At 45.5% G+C, this 13,586-nt stretch overlaps 1 protein-coding gene and 1 non-coding gene across 2 annotated transcripts in view; one reads left to right on the top strand and one right to left on the bottom strand.

The window, feature by feature from the left end:
- The window catches only part of TMX1 (thioredoxin related transmembrane protein 1), a 53,595-nt gene extending 42,444 nt beyond the window's left edge, over positions 1 to 11,151 (bottom strand). Inside the window, exons 1-2 of the mRNA XM_040333876.1 lie at positions 10,899 to 11,151; positions 7,426 to 7,541 (exon numbers count right to left, since the gene is read on the bottom strand). Coding sequence (XP_040189810.1) covers positions 7,426 to 7,541; positions 10,899 to 11,035 — 253 coding nt within the window. The 5' untranslated portion in view covers positions 11,036 to 11,151. The remainder of the gene's footprint in view (positions 1 to 7,425; positions 7,542 to 10,898) is intronic.
- TRNAG-UCC lies at positions 4,586 to 4,657 on the top strand. Its single transcript has one exon. It is a non-coding gene; the product is annotated as a tRNA-Gly (tRNA).
- Positions 11,152 to 13,586: the final 2,435 nt, after the last annotated feature.

Below are 13,586 nucleotides of genomic sequence, written 5' to 3'. Positions count from 1 at the left end.
CCAGGGAACCCTGTAGTTCGTTACAAGGATGATCTGGCAAGCCTCATAAAAAGAGGAATTAAAAAAGGCCTGTTGAATAAGAAGGAAGGTAAATATCTACAACCGTTGGGATGCAGGATCCCGGTAATATATACTCTCCCGAAAATCCATAAATCCAGAGAAGATCCCCCGGGGAGGCCAATCGTCAACGGAATAAATTTGGCGGGGGCGAGAATTGGAGAGTATATTGATTGGTTCCTTCAGCCTTTAGTAAAGAAAACTGAATCATACCTTAGAGATACGAAGCGTTTGATACAGTTACTCGATACCATTGCACTTTGTACACAATTATCAATCATAAGGAGGCCATACAAGCAACTATTTGGGCATTAAATGGTCTGAGTGACCTTAAAGATGCACAAAAAAAGTTTATTGCTAAGTGCCTGGAATACAGTCTAGAACATAATTATTTTTGGTACGAGAACAAATATTTTAAACAAATTTGTGGCACAAAATATGCGCCAAGTGTGGCCAACCTATACATGGCAGAATGGGAAGCGGATGTTTTATACAATAGAAAACCACAACAGTTACTTTTGTATAAACGTTTTATTGATGATATTTTAAATATCTGGTCTGGAGACAGAGAGGGCCAGAGCCTCAAACGAATTACGCTGGCCTGTCTATAGATACGCTGCGTAATTTCAAAGTTCCCGCGTCGTATCTCTGTTTTGTATCCACAAAACAAGATACGACGGAATCTGGGCTCGATTGGACAGGCGTACGTCTTAGTACGCCGTCGGATCTTAGGTGCATATTTACGCTGGCCGCTAGGTGGCGTTTCCGTTGAATTCCGCGTTGAGTATGCAAATTAGCTAGATACGGCGATCCACGAACGTACGTTCGGCGCATTTTTTAACGTCGTTTGCGTTCGGCTTTTTCCCGGGTATAGTTACCCCTGCTATATGAGGCGTATCCTATGTTAAGTATGGCCGTCGTTCCCGCGTCAAATTTTGAAAATGTTACGTCGTTTGCGAATAGGGATTTGCGTAGAATGACGTCACCGTCGTAAGCATTGGCTTGTTCCAGTTTAATTTCGAGTATGCGCACTGGGATACCCCCACGGACGGCACATGCGCGGTTAAAAAAAAAACGTAATTTACGTCGGGTCACGACACATTAACATAAAACACGCCCCCATCACATAGATTTGAATTGCGCGCCCTTACGCCGGGAGAATTACGCTACGCCGCCGTAACTTTGGAGGCAAATGCTTTGTGAATACAGCATTTGCCTCTCAAGTTGCCGCCAAAGTTGCGGCGGCGTAGCGTTACTAGGATACGCAACGCCTGCATAAAAATACGATCCGCTACGTGGATCTGGCCCAGAGAGTCTAGTTGATTTTGGTTTTTATCTGAATACAAATGAAAAAAAACATCAAGCTTACGTGGGAGATAAGTGATGAGAAATTTTTTTTTCTTGATCTGGAGATCACTAAAGAAGGAGAAAAATTGAGAACACAGACGCACTTTAAAACAGTTGATAGGAATAGTTATGTGCCTCTGGATAGTTGCCATCATACCCCCTGGTTGGATAATATACCAAAGGGTCAGCTCCTACGATAAAGAAGAAATTGCACCAAAACTGATGTATTCCTGAAACAGGCAGATTTCATTGGCAAGAGGTTTGTGGAAAAGGGCTATAAACAAGATTTCATTAAGAAGAAAACACAGGATGTTTCTTCCCTAGAAAGAGATGTGTTAATACAAGACTCCACAAGGAATAACACCTTTTCTGGGGGAGTCCCCTTAATAATGGATTACAGTGTGCAACATAAACAAATCGAAACAATTTGTAGGAAATACTGGCACATTGTGAAAGCTGATCGTCATCTTGGATCGATACTCCCAGAAAGACCATTGTTCACATACAGGAGGGCTCCCACTTTAAGAGATATGATTGCAAAAAATGTATTGGACCCTCCTGAGAAGAAAAGCTTTTCATTTTTTAATGGAAAAGGCTACTACCCATGTAAGACATGTTATACATGTAGGCACACCAAAGAGAGTAAAAAGAAGAAGGAAACATTCAAGTCTTGCTTCACAGGAAAGGAGGATAAAATGAAAGAATTCATCTCCTGTAAGACAGAGGGGGTGGTTTATCTCTTGGAATGTCCGTGTAAGATACAGTATGTGGGAAGAACAAAAAGGGAGCTCTGGAAAAGATTACGTGAGCACACACAAAATATAAAAAAACGGATTTCCTAAGCATAGCTTATCCCTCCACTATGACCGCTGTCACAACAGAGACCCCTCCACATTAAGGGTATGGGGTATAGAGAAATATAAACCTCATTGGAGGGGTGATAATGGGGTACAAAAGATTAGCCAGGCAGAATCCCGCTGGATACACAAACTTTGCACTTTAGTACCCCATAGGCACAACATTGAGTTTGACCTTAATTGTTTTATTTCCAATTATTAACTTTTATCTCTTTCTTTTTATTAGATGTTTTATATATCTTATTATGATTATTATATTAAAAAATACCCTTAGCTCCACTTGGTACATTTTGAATATACATCCGTCCTTGTTATTACATTTTTAACTGTGGATGCCGTTGTTAGGCCTGTGTCATTTTATTGTATTATCAGGCCTTTTGCCATTTTATTTATTAGGCACCAGGTAAATACAGTTATTGGTCATTATGCCAAAAAACTATTTACGCCCCAAATAATGTTTTGTTGTTGGTATAAATTTCCTTACCATTTATTTTCCTATTTGGCCTTTCCCATTTATGTTGGTCATGCCTTGATCCACTTACCCCTTATTTTTCTATTTTATTGTAGCTCCCTTTTTTATCCAGCAGGGGGGGGGGGGGGGTGTTTGCTTATTGTTTTACTGTGAGCTAATTTTGAGCTTACAGTATTTTACCCGTTCACCACCAGAGTGTGTAATTGTTTACTCCTGTTTTTTGTTCTCAAATGATTTTAATTAATGTTTTATTATTAAAAATATCCATATGGTTTATTGGCATGGTGATCACTGTGTTGAAAAGAAAAGTTTGCCATTTTTAATGCCCGCCGTCTCGTTGCTATGTAGTCCTGACGGCGGAGCTGTACTTAAGTCACCTCACAACCGACAGCTCCCTATCCTATGACTAAGTGGCGTGCACAGCCATGCAACGGGTCGGTGACGTCATCCGCTCGTGGTGGCAATCTACACACTCGCTACATGCCTATTTTACAGCGGTGTCTGTAAGTGTATTTAATTATATATTTATTAACCACTTGCTTACTCGGCACATATACCCCCTTCCTGCCCAGGTGAAATTTCAGCTTTCAGCACTGCGTTGCTTTAAATTAAAATTGCGCGGTCGTACAACGTGCCTCCCAAACAAAATTTACGTTCTTTTTTCCCCACAAATAGAGCTTTCTTTTGGTGGTATTTGATCACCTCTGCGGTTTTTTATCTTTTGCGCTATAAACAAAAATAAGCGACAATTTTGAAAAAAAAAAAAAAAAAAGAAAAACACAATATTTTTTACTTTTTGCTATAATAAATATCCCATTTTTTTTTTTTAAAAACATTTTTTTCTCAGTTTAGGCCGATACGTATTCTTCTACATATTTTTGGTAAAAAAAAAAAAAAAAAAATCGCAATAAGCGTTTATCGGTTGGTTTGCGCAAAATTTATAGCGTTTACAAAATAGGGGATAGTTTTATTGCATTTTTATTAATTATTTTTTTTTTACTACTAATGGCGGCGATCAGTGATTTTTTCCGTGACTGCGACATTATGGCGGACACTTCGGACAATTTTGACACATTTTTGGGACCATTGTAATTTTCACAGCAAAAAATGCATTTAAATTGCATTGTTTATTGTGAAAATTACAGTTGCAGTTTGGGAGTTAACCACAGGGGGCGCTGAAGGCGTTATGTTTCACCTAGTGTGCGTTTACAACTGTAGGGGGGGTGTGGCTGTAGGTCTGACGTCATCGATCGTGTGTCCCTATAAAAGGGATGACACGATCGATGCAGCCGCCACAGTGAAGCACGGGGAAGCCGTGTTTACATACGGCTCTCCCCGTTCTTCAGCTCTGGGGAGCGATCACGAAGGGGTGGCTAGAAACGAATAGCCGCCCCCTCATCCCGGATCGCTCCCACACGATTTCTGACCAGCGCATGTACCGGGGGGGTTCCGATCGGACCCCCGACCCACGTCTAGGCAGGGACGTACGGGTACGCCCATCTGCCTGTACGTGCCATTCTGTGGATGTATATGTACATGCGGCGGTCGTTAAGTGGTTAATACTACACTTGGAAAGGAACGCATTATTTTATTTGCAGGAATTGTCAGTTTTTATTATAGAGCACTTTAAATATTAGCAAGCGCCGACACACCCCTCCCCCCCCCCTTCTTCAAATTCTTAGAGAACAGAGGTTGTTTATGGGCAGCACAGAGGCCTAGTGGTTAGCCTTGCAGCACGGGGGTCCTTGGTTCAAATCCTGACCGGGACACTATCTGCATGTTCTCCCTGTGTTTGCATGGGTTTCCTCTGGATACTCCGGTTTCCTCCCACACTACAAAGACATGCTACCTTGCGTTGGTGGTGCAGTGGTGAGCATAGCTGCCTTCCCAGCAGCTGACCCGGGTTCAATTCCCGGCCAACGCCATCTCCAAGTACTTGGAGTCCCCAGAGGGAAAAGCACTATACAAGGTCAATGCTGAGTATTTATTAGCGGTGGAATACAGACTGAATGCATCAAAAACACACCAGAGAGCATCTAAACGCATCAAAAATACACCAGAGTGCATCTAAACGCATAAAAAAACACCAGAGTGCATCTAAACGCATCAAAAATACACCAGAGAGCATCGAAACACATCAAAAAAACACCAGAGTGCATCTAAACGCATCAAAAATACACCAGAGAGCATCGAAACACATCAAAAAAACACCAGAGTGCATCTAAATGTATTAAAAATACACCAGAGGGCATCTAAACGCATCAGAGACACACCAGAGGGCAACCCCTTCACTGCCAGTCACATTTATACAGTAATCAGTGCATATTTATAGCACTGTTCGCTGTATAAATGTGAATGGTTTCAAAATAGTGTCAAAAGTGTCCGATATGTCCGCTATAATATCGCAGGCCTGACAAAAATCTCAGATCGCCGCCATTACTAGTAAAAGAAAAAAAATCATAAATCTATCCCCTATTTTGTAGGCGCTATAACTTTTGCGCAAACCAATCAATATACGCTTATTGCGATTTTTTTTACCAAAAATATGTAGAAGAATATGTGTCGGCCTAAACTGAGGAAAAACATAAAAAAAAAAAAAAAATTGGGATATTATAACAAAAAGTAAAAAATATTGTGTTTTTTTCAAAATTATCGCTCTTTTTTTGTTTATAGAGCAAAAAATAAAAACCGCAAAGATGATCAAATACCACCAAAAGAAATCTCTATTTGTGGGAACAGAATGAGAAAAATATAATTTGGGTACAGTGTTGTAGGACCGCACAATTGTCATTAAAAATGCGTCAGCGCTGAAAGCTGAAAATTGGTCTGGGCAGGAAGGGGGTTTAAGTGCCCAGTAAGGAAGTGGTTAAACTGGACCAACATGTGCCTGTTTACCGAAACCTCCATGTGAGTTTTTATTGCACTTTTATACTCTATTAAATGCTTACAGTCTATATTTAGAGGCACCTGTTTTTCTCTTCATCAATTTAGGCCAATATGTATTCTTCTACACATTTTTTTTTTTTTTTTTTTGTTTTTACTGGTAATGGCGGCTATCTGCAATTTTTAGAGGTGAACAAATCTGACCCCAAGACCCCTTTCACACTGAGGGCGTATTGCAGGCGCTATAGCATTAAAAATAGCGCCTGCAATCCGCCCTTAAACAGCTGCTCCATTGTCTCCAGTGTGAAAGCCAGAGGGCTTTCACACTGGAGCGTTGCACTAGCTTAGCAGGATGGTAAAAAAAAAGTCCTGATAGCCACATCTTTGAAGCAGGGAAGGAGCGGTGTGTTTTACCGCTCCTCCACCGCTGCTGCCCAATGAAATCAATGGGATAGCACATTGCGGGGGGTAAAACCGCCCCGTTAGTGGCCGAAATGCGCTGCAAATCTGCCCATAGCGTCGGCGGTAAAAAGCCATGTCCCCCCACAAATGCAGCCATGTCCCCCCACATATATGCAGCCATGTCCCCCCACATATATGCAGCCATGTCCCCCCACATAAATGCAGCCATGTCCCCCCACATAAATGCAGCCATGTCCCCCCACATAAATGCAGCCATGTCCCCCCACATAAATGCAGCCATGTCCCCCCACATAAATGCAGCCATGTCCCCCCACATATATCCAGCCATGTCGCCCCACATAAATGCAGCCATGTCCCCCCACATATATCCAGCCATGTCGCCCCACATATATGCAGCCATGTCCCCCCACATATATCCAGCCATGTCCCCCCACATATATGCAGCCATGTCCCCCATACAGTATATGCAGCCATGTCCCCCCATATATACAGCCATGTCCCCCATACAGTATATACAGCCATGTCCCCCATACAGTATATGCAGCCATGCCCCCCATATATCCAGCCATGTCCCCCCATACAGTATATGCAGCCATGTCCCCCCATACAGTATATGCAGCCATGTCCCCCCATACAGTATATGCAGCCATGTCCCCCCATACAGTATATGCAGCCATGTCCCCCATATATGCAGCCATGTCCCCCATATATGCAGCCATGTCCCCCCATATATGCAGCCATGTCCCCCACATATATCCAGCGGCCATGTCCCCCCATACAGTATATCCAGCGGCCATGTCCCCAAACATATGCAGCCATGTCCCCCATACCTGATCATGATGCCGATGCCCCACCCGCCGCTGCCGCCGCGTTAATCATTGTGCGGCGAACATTACAGGCAGCTTTCGTTTCAATAGCTGTTTTCCCTGCCACGCCGTGTAAAGGACACTCCCCCTTGCTCGTGATTAGACAGATCCGTCCAAAGATGGAGTGTCTATACACGCCGCGGCGGGCAAAACAGCTATTCAAACTAAAGGTGCCTGTAATGTTCGCCGCACAGTGATTAACGATATACGGCGACGGCGGCGGCGGCGGGGGGGTATTGGGGGTATTTGCGGGAGTACGAGTACTCCCGCAAATACTCGGTATCGGTCCCGATACTGATACTGGTATCGGTATCAGGACAACCCTACTTTTTACTAATGCCTGTAAATATTTACTTTAAAACCTGTCCTGACAACGATGACCAATAGTGAGCAGTAACCCTTGTCAGATTTTAGTTCAGGGAAAAGACAGGACGTGATTGGCTGTTTTGCTTTCCTGAACTCTGAACCTGCCCCTTCACCTTCCAGCTCCCCCCTGGCTGAGTCACAGAGACCCCATTACCTGGCTGAGCCGTCACATCCACTTTTGCAACGTTGACATTGAGGTCTTCTCCCCATTCAGAAAATTCCTTCCACTCTGGCTGCAGTTTCTGGCAGGCGGGACACCAGGGAGCGTAGCTGGGGGAACAAGAGAACCATTACCATCTGAGAAGTGTACACAGCACTGTATACAGATCACATATATGTAATATACAGATTACAGGGCTACTGAACAATACACATGGGAGCCGATGACAGGGAACCTTCCATTGCTCACATATTAAGGTGCAGGAATGGGGACGTCACCCTGACCCGCTCTTCACCGCCGAGGGGTCCGGGATCGGGAACACGCCAGCAGGGCGGAGCTCAGACTTTTCTACCCTTCTCTCCATCTTTTTATATCTTTTCTGGATGGATCGGCACAGCAGACACTCCGGTGCCCTCACCATATTTTGTGAGCCCATCGATATGAAGGCCTCCTACAGATGGGTGAGAAGGCTGCTACATCTGGATGTGTTCTATGGATTGGCTGCATACACACGGCAAGATCAGCTGTGACCACAAACACCGGCCTGGAAGATCTCCCGTGTGTCCGGAGTCAGTCCGAGCGCCCAATCAGATGTAACCAGAGGAGGAGGACTGATTACATGGGAACAATGGAAGCTTCAGCCATTCATTTATACAGGGTACAAATCTGAGCATGTAGCTGCTGCACGGAACCCCTGAGATTTCCGCATGGAAATCAGATCTCCATATGGAACCCAGAGATCTCCGCATGGAACCCCGGGACATTCATATCAAACCTGGGATCTCTGCAAGGAGCTCCGCATTGAACCCCCGAGATCTCTGCAAGGAATCCTGGGATTTCCTCATGGAACTCAGATATCTCTGCATGGAACCTCTGGGTTTTTCATATTGAACTCCAGGATCTCTGCAAGGAACGCTGGGATCTCCATATGGAACCCCGAGATCTCTACAAGAAACTCTGGGATCTCTGCATCGAAGCCTGAGATCTCTGCAAGGAACGCTGGGATTTCCGTAAGGAACCCAGAGATCTCTGCAAGAAACTCAGGGATCTCTGCATGGAACCTCAAGATCTCTGCATGGAACTGTGGGATCTCAGCATGGAACCCCAAGATCTCCACATATATCCCCAAGATCTTTGCAAGGAACTCTGGGATCTCCACATGGAACCCCAAGATCTCTGCAAGGAAGGTTGGGATTTCTGCAAGGAACTCTGGGATTTCCGTATGGAACACCAAGATCTCTGCAAGGAACTCTGGGATCTCCGTATGGAACCCCAAGATCTCTGCATGGAACTCTGGGATCTCCACATGGAACCCCAAGATCTCTGCATGGAACTCTGGGATCTCCACATGGAACCCCAAGATCTCTGCAAGGAACTCTGGGATCTCTGCATGGAACCCCGAGATCTCTGCAAGGAACGTTGGGATTTCCGTAAGGAACCCAGAGATCTCTGCAAGAAACTCAGGGATCTCTGCATGGAACCTCAAGATCTCTGCATGGAACTGTGGGATCTCAGCATGGAACCCCAAGATCTCCACATATAACCCCAAGATCTTTGCAAGGAACTCTGGGATCTCCACATGGAACCCCAAGATCTCTGCAAGGAAGGTTGGGATTTCTGCAAGGAACTCTGGGATTTCCGTATGGAACCCCAAGACATCTGCATGGAACACCAAGATCTCTGCAAGGAACTTTGGGATTTCCACATGGAACCCCAAGATCTCTGCATGAAACTCTGGGATCTCCACATGGAACCCCAAGATCTCTGCAAGGAACTTTGGGATTTCTGCATGGAACCCCAAGATCACTGCAAGGAACTCTGGGATCTCTACATGGAACCCCGAGATCTCTGCAAGGAATGTTGGGATTTCTGCATGGAATTCCAAGATTTCTGCAAGGAACTCTGGGATCTCCGCAAGGAATTCTGGGATCTCCAAATGGAACCCTGAGATCTCCAAATGGAACCCCAAGATCACTGCATGGAACTCTGGGATCTCTGCATGGAACCCTGAGATTTCTGCATGGAACCCCAAGATCGCCGCATGGAAGTCTGGAATTTCTGCATGGAACCCCAAGATCTCTGCAAGGAACTCTGGGATCTCTGCATGGAACCCCGAGATCTCTGCAAGGAACATTTGGATTTCTGCATGGAACCCCAAGATTTCTGCAAGGAACTCTGGGATCTCCGAATGGAACCCCAAGATCTCTGCAAGGAACTCTGGGATCTCCGAATGGAACCCCAAGATCTCTGCAAGGAACTCTGGGATCTCCGAATGGAACCCCAAGATCTCTGCAAGGAACTCTGGGATCTCCGAATGGAACCTCAAGATCTCTGCAAGGAACTCTGGGATCTCCGAATGGAACCCCAAGATCTCTGCAAGGAACTCTGGGATCTCCAAATGGAACCCCAAGATCTCTGCAAGGAACTCTGGGATCTCCAAATGGAACCCCAAGATCTCTGCAAGGAATGCTGGGATCTCCAAATGGAACCCCAAGATCTCTTTAAGGAACTCTGGGATTTCTGCATGGAACCCCGAGATCTCCGCATGGAACTCTGGGATTTTTGCATGGAACCCCAAGATTTCTGCAAGGAACTCTGGGATCTCTGCATGGAACCCCGAGATCTCCGAATGGAACCCCAAGATCGCTGCATGGAACTCTGGGATTTCTGCATGGAACCCCGAGATCTCCACATGGAACTCTGGGATTTTTGCATGGAACCCCAAGATTTCTGCAAGGAACTCTGAGATCTCTGCATGGAACCCCGAGATCTCTGGGATCTCCGAATGGAACCCCAAGATCGCTGCATGGAACTCTGGGATTTCCGAATGGAACCCCGAGATCTCCGCATGGAACTCTGGGATTTTTGCATGGAACCCCAAGATTTCTGCAAGGAACTCCAGGATCTCTGCATGGAACCCCAAGATCTCTGCAAGGAACTCTGGGATCTCCGAATGGAACCCCAAGATCGCTGCATGGAACTCTGGGATTTCTGCATGGAACCCCGAGATCTCCGCATGGAACTCTGGGATCTCCGAATGGAACCCCAAGATCGCTGCATGGAACTCTGGGATTTCTGCATGGAACCCCAAGATTTCTGCAAGGAACCCCAAGATTTCTGCAAGGAACCCCGAGATCTCTGCAAGGAACCCCAAGATCGCTGCATGAAACTCTGTTATCTCTGCATCGAACTTTGGGATTTCTGCATGGAACCCCAAGATCTCTGCAAGGAACTCTGGGATCTCTGCAAGGAACTCTGGGATCTCCAAATGCAACCCCGAGATTCCCGTATGGAACTCCAAGATCTCTGCAAGGAAATCTGTGATCTCTTCATGGAACCCCACGGCTCTACAATGAACTGTAGTATCTGCTGGGAACTCTGGGATCTCCACATGGAACCCTGTGCAGCTGTGCAGATAAGCCCGGGCTCCCGGAAGGGGGCGCTGTCACACCTGGCCCAGAACTTACAATTTGATCATCCACTCCCCGGTGAGGATTTCCCTCCAGTTGTTGTCGGTGATCTCTATGACGTCACCTTTCCTGCTCCGCACACCCGCCGGGAGGCCGAGGAGGAGCCCGAGGCAGAGGAAGCAGAGCGGAGTCATGTCAGAAGATCGCCCCGTGTACAGTTCAGGCACAGAGAGGAAGAGAACCACCGGCTACTACCGGGAGGAGGAGACACACAACCCGCCCTCACACCCCTTCCTTGCCGGTGTTTCGTCAGATTAGCCAAACTGTCAGAATGTGTAGCGGAAGTGACGTTTCGCCGCCGCCATCTTGCTACACCCTGCACTCCTCCACAGTCAGGATACACTGAGAAGGGGGCAAGCGGACATCTTGTTACACCCACCGAAGTTTTGCATTCTACACTGATTTTTAACAGTAAACTAAGTTTAGATTGTTTAATACAGTATTTAGAACTCCGTCTGACTGTTTAGATGTTGAATTTTAAAAGCAGCGGCGAGCCTGCTGATCTCATAGGTTTGACAATTGGACAGAAGTTCGCTGCTTTTAAAAATTCAACATCTAAATATTCACACAGATTTGTAAGTACTGCATTTCACTATATAGACTCAGTTTACTGTTAAAAATAAGTGTACAATGCAAATCTCCAGTGGGTGTAACAAGATGTCCACGTGCCCCTGTTTCGTCAGATTAAGCGACCCGTCAGAAAGTGTAACAGAAGTGACGTTTTGCCGCCGCCATCTTGCTACACCCTGCACTCGTCCATAGTAAGGATACACTGAGAAGGGGGTAAGCGGACATCTTGTTACACCCCACCAAAGTTTTACATTTTACACTTTTTTTAACAGTAAACTGACTTTATATAGCAAAAGACAGTACTTACAACTCCGTCTTACTGCTTAGCCCCCATTCACACCTAGGCGTTTTTACGCCTGTAGTGCTACGCCGCTGCTGCTAGAGGGCTGGAAACACATTGCCCTCTATGGAGATGGTTCACATCTCCACGCTGAACGCCGGACACCTGCCGCCTGAAAAAAGGTCCCGGACCTTTTTTTCAGGCTGCTTTCGGCGTTCGGCTAGGAGATGGGAACCATCTCCATAGAGGGGGTCAATCTGGGGCACATCTAGGTGGACAATACCGGCGTTTTGTCGCCGCAAATCGCGGTACAAAACGCCGCTATTTGTACCGCGATTTGCGGCGACAAAACGCCGCGAATTTGTCTGCCTAGGTGTGAATGGAGCCTTAGATGTTGAATTTTAAAAGCTGCAGCAAGCGTGCGGATCTTACAGGTTTCTCAATCGGACAGAATGTAAACGGCCACACAGAGTTATAAGTACTGTATTTCACTATATAAACTCAGTTTACTGTTATAAAAACTTGTGGGATGCAAAACTCCGGTGGGTGTAAAAAGATGTCCGCCTACCCTCTTCTCAGTGTATCCTTACAATGGACAAGTGCCTGGTGTAGCAAGATGGTGGCGACAAAATATCACTTCTGTTACACTTTCTGACGGGTCGCTAATCTGGTGAAACACCCCCTTCTCAGTGTATCCTTACTGTGAACGAGTGCGGGGGTGTAGCAAGATGGCGGCAATGAAACGTCACTTCTGTTCCAAATTCTGATGGTTGCCTAATCTGACAAAACACCGGTGTTTCGTCAGATTGGGCGACCCGTCAAATTGTGTAACAGAAGGGACGGTTTCGTCACGGCCATCTTTGTACACCCGCAGTCCTCCGCAGTAAGGATACACTGAAAATGCGGCAAGCGGACATCTTTTTACACCAATCGGAGTCTGTCTTTTTACAGTAATTTTTACCAATAAACTGAGTTTAGAATACAGTATTTAGAAATCTATGTGACTGTTTTGATGTTGAATTTTTTAAAGCAGCGATGTTCTGTTCGATAAGCAAACGCGTGAGATCAGCAGGCTTGCCGCTGCTTTTAAAACTCAACATCAAAACTTTCAGACGGAGTTCAAAACACTATATAAGCTCGGTTTATTGGTAAAATTAAGTGTGAAATGCAAGACTCCGGTGGGTGTAAAAAGATGTCCGCTTGGCGCCTTCTCACTGTATCCTTACTGTGGTCGACTGTAGGGTGTACCAAGATGGCCACGACGGAACGTCAATTCCGTTACAAAATTTGATGGGTTGCCTAATCTGACGAAAACACCAGTGTTCTGTTAAAGTAGCCAACTCGTCAGAAACTCCAACCACCTCACTTCCGGTTTCCTTAAACCTTCAGTAATTGGAGATTTCGAGGAATTGCAGTTTGAACACAACACCGATGTCCTGTCAGATAGCCGATACCCATCAGAATATGTAACAGAAGTGACGTTCCGACACAGCCATCTTGGTACACCTCGCACCTGGCCGCAGTAAGCCTACAGGACATTATTTTTACATCCACTGAAGTCTTGCATTTCACACTTAGTTTTACCAGTAAACTGAGCTTATGTATTCAAATACAGTATTTGGAAGTCCGTGACACTGTTTTGATGTTGAAATTTAAAAGCATCGGCAAGCCTGCTGATCTCACAGGTTTGCTAATCTGACAGAACACCGCTGCTTTTAAAATTCAACATCAAAACAGTTTGATGGATTTCTAAATACTGTATGAACATGCTATAAGAGACTTGGGGACATGCTATATGAGTTTAAGGAGATTAGGGACATGCTATATGAGTTTTT

The sequence above is a fragment of the Rana temporaria genome, chromosome 13 (genome assembly GCF_905171775.1).
Source record: "Rana temporaria chromosome 13, aRanTem1.1, whole genome shotgun sequence".
Classification (NCBI taxonomy): domain Eukaryota; kingdom Metazoa; phylum Chordata; class Amphibia; order Anura; family Ranidae; genus Rana; species Rana temporaria.
The sequence above is the reverse complement of the archived record's forward strand: the minus strand, read 5'-3'. Positions and strand labels throughout refer to the sequence as shown.